The sequence below is a fragment of the Nipponia nippon genome, unplaced genomic scaffold, assembly GCF_047370975.1.
Source record: "Nipponia nippon isolate SJK-2023a ecotype South Korea unplaced genomic scaffold, ASM4737097v1 scaffold_7, whole genome shotgun sequence".
Lineage (NCBI taxonomy): Eukaryota > Metazoa > Chordata > Aves > Pelecaniformes > Threskiornithidae > Nipponia > Nipponia nippon.
The window spans coordinates 31,986,450-32,002,992 of record NW_028262391.1 but is presented as its reverse complement, the minus strand read 5'-3'; the positions used below and the strand labels follow the sequence as shown (position 1 = coordinate 32,002,992).

Sequence of the window (16,543 nt, the reverse complement as noted above, 5' to 3'; positions counted from 1 at the left end):
AGCTCAGAGCTGGCTCTCCATGAAGCACTCTGCCAGTGTCCCTTCTTGCCCCCTGCCAGGTGGCATCCCTGCTCCCTGGGCTGCCTGGGCATCCCTTGCTGCCCACCCAGGACACGGGGCCCTGGATCTGGGAGCCACAGGGATGGGATGTGGGAGACGGGGCACCCCCTGGGGCAGGGGGGATGGCCCAGGGTTGGTGGGCAAGTGGGAGCTTTTAGGGGTGTCTGAGAGGGGCTGGGGAGGTGAGGGGGACCACAGGGTCCCCCCTGGGGTGCTCCCAGGCTGGTGCTCAGGCAGCAGCTGGGGCAGGGATGGGTGCTCTCAGCTGGCAAGCAGAAGGGGCTGGGCTGGGAGGGGGACTGGGTGGGGTGGGGAGACTGGGAATCTGATGGGTGCAGGAGGACTGTGCCAGGGTGAGGGGACTCAGGCAGAGCAGGGGGCACCAGGGGAGGGCACGGGGGACCAGGGTAGTGCAGGGGGCACCGGGCAGGAGCCAGGGGATTGGCGTGGGGCAGGGGGCACCAGGGTAGAGGCAGGGGGGCTGCTGTGGGGCAGGGGGCACCGTGGCAGATGCAGGGAGGACCATGGCAAGTGCAGGGGTCTGGCATGGGGCAGGGGGCACCAGGGTAGAGGCAGGGGGGCTGTTGTGGGTCAGGGGGCACTGCAGCAGGTGCAGGGGGCACCAGGGGAGCAGCAGGGGGACTGGCATGGGGCAGGGGGCACTGGAGCAGGTGCAGAGGGCACCAGGAGAGGGGCAGGGGGGGCTGGCATGGGGCACCGAGGCAGGTGCAGGGGCACAGGGTGATGCAGGCGCCCGGGGCAAGTGCAGGGGGGCACCGGTGTGGGGCAGGGGGCACCGGGGCAGGTGCGGATGCGCTGGAGTGGAGGGGGATGCAGTGGGAGCAGGGCGCTGCCGGGCCCCGGGGCAGCACCGGGGGGACCGGGGCATTACCGGGGCGCCGGGGCAGCACCGGGGGGACCGGGGGCAGTACCGGGGCGCCGGGGCAGCACCGGGGGGACCGGGGCGGGCCCGGCCCGGGCGGGGCGAGAAGCGGCGGGCGGAGCCGGTGGCGCGGGGCGTGGGGGGGCCGGCCCGGTGCGGCCCCACGTGCGCGTGACGCGGGCGGGGGCCGGGATCGCGGCGGAGCGGCGGGGAGCGGCGGGGAGCGGCGAGGGGCCATGCAGCCCCCGGCGGCCTCCCCCGGCCCCGCCGCCCCGGAGGGCGCCGAGCTGCTGCGGTGGCAGTGGCGGGAGGTGCAGGCGCCCTGCCTGGTGGCCGCCTGGATCCTGGTGGCCAGCCTGGCCAAGATCGGTGAGTGCCCCCCCGACCCTCCACCCACCCTTCCGCGGTCCTCCGGGGCTCCGGGAGCAGCTGTGGCCACCCCCGGGGCGGGCAGGGTGGGATGCGGCATCCCCGGGGGGCACGGGGGGTATCCGGGGCGAGGGGTGCCACTGCATAGCAGGACGCAGGGCATAGGGACAAATGGCCAGAGCTTGGCTGGTTGCCGTCCTCATCTGGGCTGTGGTGGCCTGGCACAACCCCGCGCCCTGTCCTCCATCCCCTTCCCTGGGATGGCAAGTGGTGACGAGGTGAAGGTACAGCCCAAGGGATAACGCGGGGGCCTGGTCCCCTTTTTTCCATCAGGGACGGATGGGTGGGCACAGAGGAAGAGAGGAGCTGAGCAGAGATGTCCAGTAAGGATGTCCCATGCCCCAGAGGCTGGCACAGCATGTGCCGCTGGCAGGGTTGGAAGGAAGGGCTCGGTGGTGCCAGTGTTGGCAAGATGTGTCCCCGGCAGCCTGGGGCTGGGTCCATGTCTGTGGTCCCCTCCAGTGGGTCACTCCAGATCTGCATCGCCTCGGGCTCTCGTGTTCCCCAGCACAGGACCAGGCAGCCGGGGGAAGCTCTGCCACAAGAGGCTGCGTGGGAAGGTGCAAGGAGAATGTGTGTGAGCTGCTGCAGGGCTGTGCCCCCCGGAGCACCCTGGCTGCTGGCGAGGGGACGCCCTTGTGTGGGTGCCAAGCAGGTTCCCCAGGGGCTGGTCCCCCATGGTGCCCTTGCCTGCTGTGCTGGGCCCAGGGGACGAGACCGTGACCTTGAGGCAGGTTTCCTTCTCTGGGGCCCTGCTGTGGGCACGGCCCCCGTGGCGGGGGCGCGGGCACCCTCTTAGTTTGGAGCTGGCTCAAGAAGTGTGGGTTTGGAGTTAAGGCAGGGGAGTCTCCGAGCAGCTGGGGCCCAGCAGCAGCTCCAAGTACCCAGGGGACAGCTACAGCTGTGACCACAGCTGGCCTCTGCTGGTCCCAAGCATCATCAAAACTGCTGCTGTGGACCTCGCACTCCTCTCCTTCCTTGGCCTTCTCGCAAGGGAGACCTAAAGCATCACGAGGAACGAATTAAAGGGCGTCGTGAGCTTAAAAATACAACCCTCTGTCTGCAGCTGTGCCACCTCCAGCTGCCAAGCGTGTCCCTCCTACCTGCAGAAGATTAGAGAGACTATCCTTTTCCCTGGCTCTTATTTTCTTCTCTTAAACATCTCTCCGGAGCTGCTCCCTGTGCAGGTTTCCCTTGATGCACTCCCCTTTGCCTGGCAGTACCAGTAGGGGTGGGGGGGCCTGAGCCAGGGTCATTCCCAATCCCCCAGCCCCGTCATGCTCTTCTAGGCCTGAGGCGAGCTGATGGCCACTCTCCCTCTCCATCTGGGAGACACAACCCTGATGGTGAGTAGCTCTGGGCTGCCTGGCTCAGCGCATCCTATGGGTCCAATGGATACTCACAGCCCGGAGCAAGGAGTGACACCCCGGAGGTGGCACACAACCCCATGCACCCACAGTCCCCAGGGCTCATGGGGGCCCACGGAGGAGATGGAGCCGGGGGTGGAGGATGTCGGGGAGCAGAGGGGGCCGTAGACGCCGGGCGTAGGCTGGCGCAGAGGAGCCATTGCGGTTGCAGCGCTGGGCTGCCAGCTCACAGCCCTGTGACTGCAGGGAAGGAAGTGGCCTCGCTCCTGGGTGATGGTGAAATGACACTGCGGGCTCTGTTCTCAGAGGCAGTCACGATGCCGGGGTACCCTGAGCCAGCAAGCACCCGGGGCGGGGAAAAACTGGCTGGGGTGTTGCCTTCCTGCACAGTGAGGCATAATCCAGGCTTTGCTGCCTTTTCTGTACTTCGTCAGAGCACAGATCTTCCTGAACGGGGTGAGGGGAAGAGGGAAATTAAGGACCAGTAAGGCGGATTGCCCCAAACCTGCTCCTCACCCACAGCTGCTCCATGGGCAGGGGTTTGCCACCAGACGGATGTTTTCCTACCCAGCAGCATTCCCATGGGTTGCAACCCTCTCTCCTTGCACCATCACCTCTTCACGTGTTTTGCCATTTCCCAAGCACCGGAGGAGTGGAGCAGGTTTTGGCCCCAAGCCCTTCCAATGGTAAATCCTGTATTATGGATGCCTGAGCGTGGATTATGGCTCTGAAGTTAATTCACATGTGGCTAAGTTACCGTTGCTGTGGGAACCTTTAATGCTGAAATTCTTGACTAGCGCGTGTAAAATTAGAGCTCTTTCCATTCGTCCCCGCTGGCTGTTCCCCATGGCGCAGAGGAGCTTGTGTGCTGCAATTTTCTTGGGAGGGTGGCAGCATCTCCCCTCAGCCAGAGGATTTTTGGACAAGCAGGGTCTTTCCCATTGATGCTGCTTCCTTCTTTGCCCAAGTTTTTGGCTTGGGGAAAAAGAATGATGGATGACAGCCAGGAGCCATGTCCCCATGTCCCCACATCATCTCTGTGGGCCCTCCTGGGTCTCTCCAGCCAGCCAGGGCATATCTCCACAGCATGGGGAGTGCAGATGGGTTGCCGGAGCGGGGAGCAGGGATCTTGGCAATGCTCCTGAGCGTGCAGAAAGGGGCTGGACGCCTTGTTCCCTTCTTGAAAACTTCAGAGCTTTGTTCCCGTGGGTGGGAAGCGGTTTCGCAGCCTGCTGCAGGCGCTGAGCGAGCGCTGTTCGCCCACTGGCACTGCCTTCACCGGGCTCGCGTGGGGTGAACAGGGCTCTGCCGCAGCTTGTGTGGTCATTTAGCAGGAATTTGGCTGGGCTGGAGATCAGCCAGCCCTTCTCTGGGCTGTGGATTTGCTTGGCGGGCTGTAGTGTCCATATTGCCACTGCCTCCGTGGCTGAATCAGCCCCTGGCAGCGAGCAGAGGCGGCTGTGGGCAAGGGTGTATGCCCCAGGCTGGAGGTATGGCAGAGGTTTGGCCCTGCGTGCTCTGCAGCTCTTTCCCCTTCAGGTGGTTGCTGATGGAGCTGCAGATCATGCCACCCCAGTGCTCGCCGCTCTGCCCTTGCTGGCTGTGGCAGTGTTCCTGGGGTGTTATAGCAGGGGAGCAGTGCCAGGGCTCACCAGGACGGCACAGACAGGGCTTACCATGCCAAGGAGCAGTGCAGGTCGCTGTGAAGGTCTCAATGAGAGGAAAAGCGGCCCTTAGCCTGCATGTTTGGTGATGGGCTCACAGATCATAGAATCATAGAATGTCCTGAGTTGGAAGGAACCCACAAGGATCATTGAGTCCAACTCCTGTCCCTGCACAGGACAACGCCAAAATTCACACCATATGTCTGAGGGCATTGTCCAAATGCTTCTTGAATATTGTTAGGCTTGGCGCCGTGACTACCTCCTGGGGGAGCTTGTTCCAGTGCACCACCACCCTCTGGGTGAAGAGCCTTTTCCTAATGTCCAACCTAAACCTCCCCTGGCATATCCTCCTGCCATTCTCTTGGGTTCTATCATTGGTCATCAGGGAGAAGAGATCAGCACCTGCCCCTCCTCCTCTCTTGTGAGGAAGCTGTAGACCATGATGAGGTCTCCCCCCAGTCTCCTCTTCTCCAGGCTGAACAGACCAAGTGACTTCAGCCGCTCCTTGTACGGCTTCCCCTCTAAACCCTTCACCATCTTCATGGCTCTCCTCTGGACACTCTCCAGGAGCTTCGTATCCTTTTTATACTGTGGCGCCCAAAACTGCACACAGTACTCAAGATGAGGCTGCACCAGTGCAGAGTAGACCGGGACAACCATCTCCCTCGACCGGCTAGCAACACAGTGCTTGATGCACCCCAGGACACGGTTGGCCCTTCTGGCTGCCAGGGCACACTGTTGGCTCATGTTCAACTTGCCATTGACCAGAACCCCCAGATCCCGCTCCACAGGGCTGCTCTCCAGCCTCTCGTTCCCCAGTCTGTTTGTACATCCAGGGTTGCCGTGTCCCAGGTGCAAAATCTGGCACTTGCCCTTGCTAAACTTCATATGGTTGGTGATTGTCCAGCTCTCTAATTTGTCTAGATCTCTCTGCAGGGCCTCTCTGCCCTCGAGAGTGTCAACAGCTCCTCCCAATTTTGTGTCAGTGGCAAACTTAGATAGTAGTCCTTCGAGTCCCGCATCCAAGTCATTTATGAAGACATTAAAGAGCACTGGCCCTAAGATGGATCCCTGCGGAACCCCGCTAGTGACTGGTCGCCAGCCCAATGTAACCTCATTTACTATAACCCTTTGAGCCTGACCCATCAGGCAATTGTGTTTATCCAGCTGTATGCTGGACATTTTGTCCAGGAGAATACTGTGAGAGACAGTATCGAAAGCTTTACTGAAAGCTTTATCTCTGCTTAGGAACCAGATCTTTGACATTGAGTTATCTCCTCTAATTCAGTGCTCAGCTGCAGTGAAGGAAAGAAAATCGACTAAGAGGTATTAGGAAAGGAGAAAGAAAGAACATCAGGAGGCCACAACCTCAGTGCCCAGGGTGTCCGCATCTCAGGGACACTGGGACCCATCCCAGAAAGGATAGAGCAGGACTGGGACAGATTCAGAGGAGAATGACAAGGGCATAGAGATGCGGAAACCTACTGATGAAGCACTGCCTGTTCCTGGGCTCTTCTCTAGGTCTATGCCACTGGAGATAGGACTCTGGGCTAGGCAGACATTATGGTCTGTCCATGGGAATTCCCAAGGAGGGAAGAAACCTAGGGTCTGCATGTGATCACAGCAGAGCTTTCCTTCTGGTGGGATGACTTGGCACAAGCAATGGGCACCTTTAATCCAGCTAAAGGGCTTCAGGGACTGGGTTTTGGGTTGGCAGCAGAGCTGGGCTTGCAGCTAAGTGACAGCTCAGAGGCTGCTCTGATGTCCCTTGTACCTGAGGGTGCTCAAGGACAGAGGTGGCTCTGGAAGTGCCTGGAGGAACCTGCTCCCCAGGAGAAGGTTTCTTCATCTGATGGCCAAGTCATGCTACAGAGCTGGGCTGGATGTCACAAATGATGGCAGAATGATGAGAGGGCAAAACTGCTGTGACCCCCGACAGCCTTTCCCCAAGCACTGACCTTTGGGGGGATAGCAAAATACAGCACCCTGCACTAGGGAGGAGAAATCCTCAGGGATAGGAGGTTGCCCACCTGGAAACTGGAACAATTTGCAATTACACAGGATGCCCTGGCCTTGGGGACAAGGCTGTCTGGAGGAGTGAGTCCCTTGTGCTGGCTGGCGTGACGTCCTGCCGGCTTGTGGCTGACCTGCAGGCTCATTGCCTCATTGCTGATGGATGGATACCAGGATGAATACTCTGCTTGCTTTAAAAAAATATATCCTGTTCCACAGCAGTTTAAGATTTAACCTCGCATGGAATAAACTTATTATTCAAAGCATCTCTAAATCTGCCACTCCTGTGCGCCTGTTTTTCGCATGCAGGTAGTTTAGCCGGTGCTGAGGAAGGCTGTGCTCTGGCACAGAGAGCGGCCGACTGGCTTGTGCTGCAGTGGTTTGCATGCTGCTCCGTCTGCTTGCTCAGACGACTGCAAACAAGGTCACCCCGTCACCAGGGCTGAGCATCCTTGTCTCTGAGTGGGGTAATGTGTCCCAGTGAACCCGGATGTCTTTGCTCGAACAGCAGCCGGCATTGCTTGTGACACTGTGAACGTGGTCACTGCCTGCTTTTATCCTTTAAGTGCAGATACCAGAGGCCAAGAAAAGCAAAGTGCCCAGCTGCTTGGCTTATTAGACAGTGCCTGAGGAGAAGAGGAAGATCTCAAAGGGTCAGGGACCTGAAATCCTGACTGGGAGCTAGCTGGAAGGTCTTCTGTGCACACAAGGCCATGAAGCAGCCTTAGGTGCCCCCTTGTCCTCCCCTCCACAGCCAACCGTTTTGTGGAGCTTGTGGATCTGGGATGCTCTGTCCGTGTGCCTGTTTGGCTGATGCTCTCATTCTTCCTTTCCTTCTAGTTTTCCACCTGTCAAGGAAAGTGACATCCATCGTCCCGGAGAGCTGCCTCCTCATCCTGCTGGGGCTGGGCCTGGGGGGCATCGTGTTGGCCGTGGCGAAGAAAGCCGAGTACCAGCTGGAGCCCAACATGTTCTTCCTCTTCCTTCTGCCCCCCATTGTCCTAGACTCGGGCTACTTCATGCCCAGCCGGCTGTTCTTTGACAACATTGGCGCCATCCTCACCTACGCGGTGGTGGGCACGCTCTGGAACTCCTTCACCACCGGTGCTGCGCTCTGGGGGCTGCACCGGGCTGGACTCATGGGTGGGTGCACAGAGCTGCCCAGCTTGGACCACATCCCCAAAAGATGGGCTGGAGGGTGCAAAGCACCCCCAAGTTCAGAGCCCACTGCCCAGCCTGCCGTGGATTCCCAGGAAGTATTGCAGGAGCAGAGTCCTGGCATCCTGGAAATGGTGCTGTGGCAGAACTGTCAAACATGCAGGACAAATGAGCCCTCCTTGGCACTGAGCTGACTCATGTCTTTGCTATTTTTGTTGCCGACCTTGGCTAGCTTTGCTGGCTTGCTGCCGTGTTCCCTGTCCTTGGCTGTAGCCACTGGCCCTGGCTGGCCTGGGCTGTGTTTTTAGTCTCCTGAGCCCCAAGGAACCGCTTGATACCTGGACCTGAGGTGGGGCTGCTGAGCCTCCTTTGGTGCATATCTGCCGGATGGGCAGGGATGCACCTGGGTGCCAGGGGGGATGTCCAAGCCCTGTCCCTTCATGCTGCAGCAAGGATGTGCTGAACCCTGCTTCACCTGGGGGACCCTGGAGGTCTGGGAGCACTCCCTGGCTCAGCCTGCTACACTCCAAGTTGGGATGCGGCAGCTAAGTCACAGGGACAAGCTTGTTTCAGCCTGGTGAAAGGGGCTCTGGGGCAGATGGTCTGCCTGATCTTGGTCCTTCTGTCCTAGCAGATCCGGGCGTTGAAGCTGGGCTGATGGATTTCCTGCTCTTCGGCAGCCTGATCTCAGCCGTGGACCCTGTGGCAGTGCTGGCCGTCTTCGAAGAGGTCCATGTAAACGAGACCCTCTTCATCATCGTGTTCGGCGAGTCTCTCCTGAACGATGCTGTCACCGTGGTGAGTTGGAGCTTGGGCGACCCAAAAGTGGAGCCCAACATGGGCCAGGGCACTGGAGTCCTCCAGGATGGGCAGAGGATGCAGGTGACATCCCCAAGCCAGGGGCAGACCCATGCCATGCTCTCTGGGTCTCTCTTCTCTCCTGGCCCTGGGGAACTTTCCCTGCCGAGATGGGCTGTGTTGCCTGGCAGATTTGGGGCAGGCGATGCCTATTCCGCAGGGTCCATCCTGCCTGCAGGTGCTGCCCCTCTCAAGGCAGGGCAATACCCTGCTTCCCCCAAGGGATTTGCCTTGCCTGCAGGTGCTGTACAAGGTCTTCAACTCTTTTGTGGAGCTGGGCCCAGCACACATCCATGCCACGGACTATGTGAAGGGGGTAGGTGAGTATGTGCCCCGCCAGCCCCTCTGACTGTTCCTCCGGGGTGGAAGTGGCGGGGGCAAGCACAGGTGCTATTGTACTGTGGGGTGGGCACTGAGCACCACAGCTCTGTCATCTCCATCCCAGTGGTCACACACCAGCTGTCATCATGGGATGCTTTGGTGGGGAACCAGGTGGGAACGTGGGGCTTGGCCAGCCCAGCATGGCATGGCCATGGGGCACAGGAGCTGGGCTCACTTGCTTATGGTGCAAATGAGTCTTCTTGCCCCCACCAGCCTCCTTCTTCCTGGTGAGCCTGGGGGGCACAGCCGTGGGGCTGCTCTTCGCCTTCCTCCTGGCCCTGATCACGCGGTTCACGAAACGCGTGCGCATCATCGAGCCGCTCTTCGTCTTCCTCCTGGCCTACGTTGCGTACCTTGCTGCTGAGATGGTCTCACTCTCCTCCATCCTGGCGTGAGTACTGGGGGGTGGTCCAGGAAATCAGGGGTGCAGTGCTAAGCTGCAAGAGGTGGTGAGCAGACCCATTTCTCATCCCACCATAGGGTCATGCTGGCTCCTTCTGTCCCTCTGCAGAGTCACCTTCTGTGGGATCTGCTGCAAGAAGTACGTGGAAGCCAACATCTCCCAGAAATCCCGCACCACAGTCAAGTACACCATGAAGACACTGGCCAGCAGCTCAGAGACCATCATCTTCATGTTTCTGGGCATCTCAGCTGTGGACACCTCCAAGTGGGCATGGGACACAGCGCTGGTGCTGGGCACCCTGTTCTTCATCCTGCTTTTCAGAGCTGTGGGTCAGTCTGCTCCACTGTGCTTCTGACACAGCCCTTTTCATGCCAAAAAGTGGTAGCCCCCAAGAAAGGCTGGGGCATGGGACCAGCCACAGCTCCTGGCCTGGGCTCTGTCCCGTCTCCAGGAGTAGGCAAGGCTCTGCCAGCATCCCAGGCTCTCCTTCTCCTTTTTCCCTAGGCGTTGTCCTCCAGACCTGCGTGCTCAACCGCTTCCGCCTCATCCCCCTGGACAGGATCGACCAGGTGGTCATGTCATATGGTGGCCTCCGCGGAGCCGTGGCCTTCGCCCTAGTCATCCTGCTGGACAGGGCAAAGGTGAAAGCCAAGGACTACTTTGTGGCAACGACCATCGTGGTGGTGTTCTTCACTGTCATTGTGCAGGTGAGGATGGGCACCGTGCCCTCCTTCAGTGCTGCCCTCTTGCCCAGAGCTGTCCTGGGGGGTCAGGCGAGCACTTAGGGACATGTGCTTGGCGCAAGTACCTCTTTTCAAGTCACCTTTGGTCCTAGGTGCCTCCTGGCACCCCATCCATCACTAGGCTGGTGTGCAGGACCACCCTGGCAGCTGTTTCGATGGTGGGAACATGGCCCTCATTGTTTCCCCATTGGCCTCTTGTTCCGGGACTCACTCCAAGAGCAGCAACTGCATATGCCTGGCCAGGCTGTTCTTTTACAAAGTTGCTGATGGCCCATGGCTCTGGGGTTCCTGCGCCCCAGGAAGGGGAGCCACACGGTGGATGGATGCGAGCCTAGGGGAAGGGGGACTGGGGGGGTACGACATGGTCGCTGCCTGCTGGGACACAGGACCATCGCCCAGGTCCCAGGCGCTGGGGATTAGGTTGGTAGGGGCATGCACAGCTGGCACTGCTGCTGTCCCTGGTCACTTTGTGCTGCTTCTGCTCCCCGTGCCCCAGCCATGCACCTTCTCACCCTCCCAGTCTTTCCCTTGCCTTCTCCTGTTGTTCCAGGGCCTCACCATCAAACCCTTGGTGACATGGCTGAAGGTGAAGCGCAGTGACCACCACAAGCCCACACTGAACGAGGAGCTGCATGAGCACGTAGGTGCTGGCGCCGGAGGCTGCCCTGCTCCCCACACTGCAGGGGCTGGGCGAGGGTGATGCACAGCCTCGGCACTCCTGGGGCACCTGCAGCCTTGCCACCACTCTCACGCTCTTCTCCTCGCTCAAGGCCTTTGACCACATCTTGGCAGCAGTGGAGGACATCGTGGGGCACCACGGCTACCATTACTGGCGGGACAAGTGAGTGTCTTAGCCAGGATCCTCCATCAGCCATCAAGTGGATGGTGGATGCATGCCAGCCATGGGGACATTGCAGGGTCCCCTCTGCAGGACACCCCTGCTATAGGCAGGGCAGCAGGACCAGGAAGGCTGTATGTCTGTCCATCAGTCCATCTGGAAGGGGACTGTCTGGCTGCTCTTGTGCAGCAGACCAAGCTCCCAAAAGCATCCTAGAGAGAGGTCGGGCAGGCGTGGCTGGGGATGCTGTGAGAGCTGGCATTGCTTGCCTGTGCTGGAGCTGCTGGGGGACCATGGGATGTCCGTGATGATGATGATGGCCCTATGCCTCCCCACGGATGGAGCTGTGCTGGGGATGGAGCTGTGCTGGGCGCTGAGGAGGGAACAGCCCTGTTTGTTAAAGCCTAGGCACTGTTTATCTGCAGCACAGTGACAGGAAAAGGATGTGAAAAGCCTGTTTCCTGGAGGGGAAGCGCTCCAGCGGGGCAGTCGCGCCGGCCCCAGTCCCATTCCCATCGCCTCCCGCACACCCGCTGGTCTTCGTCTTCCCCTTGGGCAGGGACAAAGGCTCAGCATGTCCCCTTCCCCTTCTGCCCTCCCTGGCAGCGTGTCCCTGGGCACAGCCTGGTCCTGCGTGCCCAGCCTGCTTTCACCATGCTTTGGACACTCTCAGCCTTGCATGGGCAGGGGGTCCATGGCTGTGGTACCCTGTGGGAGCTAAACTGCCCATGTCTTCATCTTGTGGCAGGTGGGAACAGTTTGACAAGAAGTACCTGAGCCAGCTCCTGATGCGGAAATCTGCCTACAGGCTGCGGGACGAGATCTGGGATGTTTACTACAAGCTGAACATCCGTGATGCTATCAGCTTCGTCGACCAGGTGGGTGCATGCAGTGGAGGCCTGGCAATGGGATGGCCCTGACAGGAGCTGGCTGGCCTGGGGTGGTGGTCCACCCCGTGCATAGCCATGCATGTCCCCTCGGGCCAGGCAGTGGGGACTCCCCCAGCCTGGCTGGGTCCCCACTGCTCCGATGCCAGCCTTGCCCTCCCACCTCCCAGGGTGGCCACGTGCTCTCGGCTGCGAAGCTGGCTCTGCCCTCCATGCCCAGCCGCACGTCCATGTCGGAGTCATCAGTCACAAACCTCCTGTGAGTACAAGCATCCCTCCGAGTCCCTGGGCAGACCTCGCTGGACCCCTGCAGCTGCCCCCTTCCCCAGGGGTGGGCTGTGCCAGGGCTGGCAGGGGGCTGGCAGGATGCAGGCATGGAGCCCAGCATCTCCATCTCCATCCCCATCTCCTCCCCAGGAGAGAGAGCGGGAGTGGCGCATGCCTGGACCTGCAGGTGATCGACACAGTGCGGAGCCGCCGGGACAAGGAGGATGCTGCCATGCACCACGTGCTGCGAGGGAGCCTCTACAAGCCCCGCCGGCGGGTGAGTGCTCCCTGGCCGTGGCATGCGGCTCACCCTGAGGGTAGCAGCACCCACAAGAGGAGCAGGGATGGAGGATGCTCCATGGGGCCAGCTGCTCACCCTGTGTCTCTTTGCCTCTTCCTCGGCCAGTACAAGGCCAGCTACAGCCGTCACTTCATCTCTCCAGATAAACAAGAGCGCCAAGATAAAGAAATCTTCCGGCAGAACATGAAGAGGCGCCTGGAGACCTTCAAGTCCACAAGGCACAACGTCTGCTCCTCCAAGAGCAAGGCCAGGCTGAAGGAAAAGGGCAGGAAAAAGGCAAGCGCTCCCCAACCTCCTGCTCCATTACTAGCTCTGAGATTTGGCCTCCCCCAGGCTTCAGACAGTGAGGTCCTTTGGGGGTTAGTTGAGGTGCTGCAGGGCATTGGCAGCTCCAGGGCCAGTGCGGAGAGTGGCTCACCTCATCTCAGTCCTGCATATGCTGTGTGTGAGCACATGGGTCTTGCATGTCCACGTGTCCCCACTATGCCAGCGCTGCCATGGGGTGGCTCTTCCCTGGGCAAAGTGGTCCTGAGCCCTGGAGGAGCCCCACGTTTGTTTTCCAAGAGCACTCAGCATAAAGTAGCCTGAACGTCAGTGCAGATCCAGGCTTAGAAGTGTGGCACTGAGCCTTAAACTGGGCCTTAGGTGTCTTCTCTCATTTGGAGGCTCTTGAAGCCATTGCAGCTGAGCTGTTTGTTGTAGGGCCATAAAGACGCAACACCTAAGGACTAGGAACCACTGACTGCCAGCTGCCATCTAGCCAGGGTGGGAAACCTGTGTCCCTGGGGTTACCCTGGCTTTCAGGGCCGCCTGGGTCAGGGTTAGCGGTCTGCATAGGGCAGGTCCCAGCTGGTCCCTCTTCCTTTGCAGAAGAACATCTCTCTGACCAGTGACGCACCCAATGGGAAGACGCACAGAAACGTCCCCTGGCAGGAGGCAGGTAAGGCCAGTGGCAGGCGAGGTTTGCAGGTCCTGGCTGGCAAGGGGACCTGTTGGGGTGGGATGGGAGCAGCCCACTGTGCCTGCCCACTGCCAGCTTGGTGGCACAACAGCACTCGGGGTTGTGCTAGCACCAAGTCCTTCTCCCATGGGTGCAGTCCTTCCTCACAGGGTGCCCCATCCTCCAAACCAACTCCCTCCATCTGGCTGCAGCTCCTGTCCTGGTGATGGTCAGCTCAGAGGAGGAGGAGAGCGATAGCTCGGAGACAGAGAGAGAGGACGATGAAGGCATTGTATTCATCGCTCGAGCCACTGATGAGGTCCTGCAGGGAAAGACAACTCCTGGTAGGCACCAATGCTCCCACGCTAGGGCAGCTGCCGTTGGGTAGCTTGTCCTTCCTCCACCTGAGGAGCAAAGTTGCCTTGGCCTGGGCAAAAGCAAGGTCAGCAGAGCATGAATGGGAGAATCACTCTTCTCTGTGGCTCTGGAGGTATGGCAGAGCCTCCCTAGTGGCTCCTGCATCCCTGGGCCAGCTGGTCATTTGGTAGTGGTTGGTTCTGCAATGTTTGCAGGGTCCAGGGAGAAAACAAGAGCTGTGCAAGATCCCTCTCACTGTCCCTCCTTCTGCATCCCCAGGCAGCCTGGATGTCTGCCCCAGCCCCTGCATCATCCCGCCATCGCCCACCTTGGCAGAGAAGGAGCTGCCATGGAAAGGAGACCAGGCTGATCTGGCTGTTTACGTCTCCTCGGAGACCACCAAAATTGTGCCAGTGGATATGCAGAAGGCGTGGAACCAAAGCATCTCCTCCCTGGAGAGCATCGCTTCCCCTCCAGGCATTGAGAGCGGACCTCAGCATAGGAGATTCGCCTGCCCTGTGCTGGAGGAGCAACCCCAGTCTGCAAGCCAGGTGATGCCGGAGCAGAGCTCCTGCTTCCAGTTCCCCAGCCATGTCTCTAAGAGCAGCCGGTCACAGAGTGACAGCAGCCCGGATGGCACTGAGCAGCAGGAGCTGCAGCCTTTGATGGCCACGGAGGAGCAGGGCAGGATGCTGCCCGCCTCGGAGCCCAGATGGCTGATGTTCAACAGAGCGAGCCACCTCTGAGGCAGACTGCAGATGGGGAAGGGGCTGGGAGCTGCAGACGGGCTGTGACCCGCTGACCGCTCTGCTGTCTTGCATTGTAAAGCTTGTGTGTGTCTCCATAAACTCCAGGAGTGGCAGGAGAGCCCAGTACTCCTCCTGGAGCTGAACTCCAAAGTGGGCTTTGCCCATGCACCTACTGATGCAAAACTGGTCAATAACTGGGCTTCGTGCTGCAACAGCAGGTACCAGCCTCTGTCCAGCCAGGGAGGCACAGACCCCAAACCTTTTCTTCCTCTCTGGTCCCTACACATCTTCGCAGCGCTGGGAGGCCAGAGAAGCTCCTCCCAGGGCTGGGATCCCAGTCGGACTCGATCCTGTCGTGGCTGTGCTGCCCTGAGGTGTAGGGGTGCTGGCTTATGGGCCATGGCTGCTCGTGGGTGTGGGAGCACGAGCTGATCTCCAGCCTGGCTGTGAGCAGGAGACCTCCACAGAGAGGGCTGGAAGTGGCGGCACAAGGGTCCATCCACACCCAGCGACTGAGCCATTGACTTCAAGGTGGCTGCAGTGCTGGTTCCTCACAGCATGCATGGAGCTCAGCCAGGAGACCAGAGATGGGCTCCTTGCCACGGCACCTCTGCGTTCCCTGGGTTATGGAGGTACTGCAGAGGCAAGGCCATGATCTTCTCAGGACTGGGAGCAGCGCTCCTGAGGTTTGGCTCCACCAGGAGCCAGATTAGTGAACCTGTACGCACAGGGACTCCTCCAGCACCCAACTTGCTGTGCCAGCCTCATGCCTGTTGTCTGGATGTGTTCCCAATAGCTGCAGTGTTCAGCGTTCTGGCTTTGCTAGGAGGCAGCTGCCCTGCACAGCATCCTTTGCATTCATCCTGCCCACATCCCAGTCCCTCCAGTTGCCTGGGGCCCATCAGCTGGGAGGACTGGTCATGGTGTGAGGAGTTGAGTGAGCAGCAGTATGAATGTACATCAGGAACAGGGCTGATGGGCGAAAGCTGAGTGCATCTTCCGAGGTCTGTCCTCACCACCAGCCTCCCAGCCACCTCTGGTCCCTCCTGAGAGGATGGTGGGACCCAGTGGCAATGGCCCACACAGTGAATTATTTCTGGTGTGACCCCAAGGGCCAAGAATTGCTCAGCATGCAAAAGCTCAGCATGGCAACTGGGCACCAGCAATGTGGGAGGGTTGGGGATGCTCCTCTTAGGGAAGAATGGGGACTTGGGCTCTTAATGCCCCAAAGCAGATAAATAACTGCCTGTTCCAGCTACGCGGGCATGCTGAGACAGCAGGTGTCAAGAAGACATGTAGATGCACTGGGTGAGTGAGCCCAGCATGGGCCAAGCAAGCTGGCAGTACCTCCCGGTACTGTGAGCAAGGGTCAGCAGAGGCCGTTCTGCTCTGTACCTGTCCCACCAGATCAGCATGAGGTTTTTAAAAGGTTTTTATATAGTTTTGCATTTCTGGTATGCCTTATTCTGGTTTTGATTTCTGATATTGGGCCATACTAAATCTCTAGCTGGGTCAGTGTTTTCTGTAGCCATGGGCACCACAAATGACTCAAGACTTAATATCTTATTTGCAAGAATATTGTTTTAATGTGAAAATATATGCAGAGTATTTTGTAATGTTCAATAAATTGGAGTTGGAGCAGGCGGCATGGTCTGGTCTTTGCTGTCTGGGAACCTCTGCACATCCTGGTTCCTGCAGCCCCTGGTCGGTTCTCCCTCGCAGGCATCGCGTCCCTGTGCCTCTCTGCTCTTCTCCACCCAAGGCCACAGCCCCCCTCTCAGACTCAATGTGCCTAACGGGATTTCCTAGTTTCGATAATGTTTGTGGAAAATGTTAAATTCTTTCCGAACAGAAGCTTGCCTGCAGCCGTCATTAGGCCATGCCTTGGGGAGCAGCCAGCGAGAGGCCAGCAGGCAGCTGGGCCCTTGCTGCCCAGTGTCATGGCTGCCTGCACAGCAGCAGAGTGCTGGAAGCCCAGATCTTCCCATGTCCATGCTTCCTCTCTGCCAAAAATATGGTTCAAATGGGTCTGTTTCAGGGTGTTCTGGATCACAGGAACCTCCCTGCATCGGTGTGTGCCGGCTCTCTTCTTCCCTCAATCTGCTGGCTCCACCTCTAAAGGAGGGTAAATGTGGTTTACTTGATTCACAAGATCAATGTTTGGCTTGTATTCAACCTGGCATCTACCGTCACCCCTAGGTCCTTTTTGGCAGGGTCACTATACAGCTCCTAGCCCCAAGAGCTT

At 59.3% G+C, this 16,543-nt stretch overlaps 1 protein-coding gene across 3 annotated transcripts; it reads left to right on the top strand.

Moving 5' to 3' along the window:
* The first annotated feature begins 1,118 nt into the window (after positions 1–1,118).
* SLC9A5 (solute carrier family 9 member A5) lies at positions 1,119–15,942 on the top strand. Of its 3 annotated transcripts, none has more exons than XR_015700414.1 (16): positions 1,119–1,312; positions 7,257–7,559; positions 8,209–8,372; positions 8,593–8,752; positions 9,027–9,204; positions 9,325–9,545; positions 9,721–9,923; positions 10,510–10,599; positions 10,730–10,800; positions 11,546–11,675; positions 11,855–11,943; positions 12,102–12,228; positions 12,358–12,528; positions 13,123–13,192; positions 13,350–13,536; positions 13,829–13,967. XR_015700414.1 is itself a non-coding variant. In XM_087739108.1 (16 exons), the coding sequence occupies exons 1-16, from the start codon at positions 1,180–1,182 to the stop codon at positions 14,293–14,295; spliced, it is 2,628 nt and encodes an 875-aa protein (XP_087595234.1). In that variant the 5' UTR covers positions 1,119–1,179; the 3' UTR covers positions 14,296–15,942. The 3 variants fall into 3 exon arrangements, 2 of the variants coding, with proteins under 2 accessions (XP_087595234.1, XP_087595233.1); XM_087739108.1 differs by having other exon boundaries at positions 8,674–8,752; positions 13,405–13,536; positions 13,829–15,942; XM_087739107.1 differs by having other exon boundaries at positions 13,405–13,536; positions 13,829–15,942.
* Positions 15,943–16,543: the final 601 nt, after the last annotated feature.

What these genes read in the sequence shown, in the direction of transcription:
- SLC9A5 (XM_087739107.1), top strand. Translation starts at nt 1,180, where the DNA reads ATGCAGCCCCCGGCGGCCTCCCCCGGCCCCGCCGCCCCGGAGGGCGCC. An exon ending in TGAACGATGCTGTCACCGTG is followed by an intron (nt 8,373 to 8,592) that starts GTGAGTTGGAGC and finishes CCTATTCCGCAG; the next exon opens with GGTCCATCCTGCCTGCAGGT. An exon ending in GCAGGGAAAGACAACTCCTG is followed by an intron (nt 13,537 to 13,828) that starts GTAGGCACCAAT and finishes CTGCATCCCCAG; the next exon opens with GCAGCCTGGATGTCTGCCCC.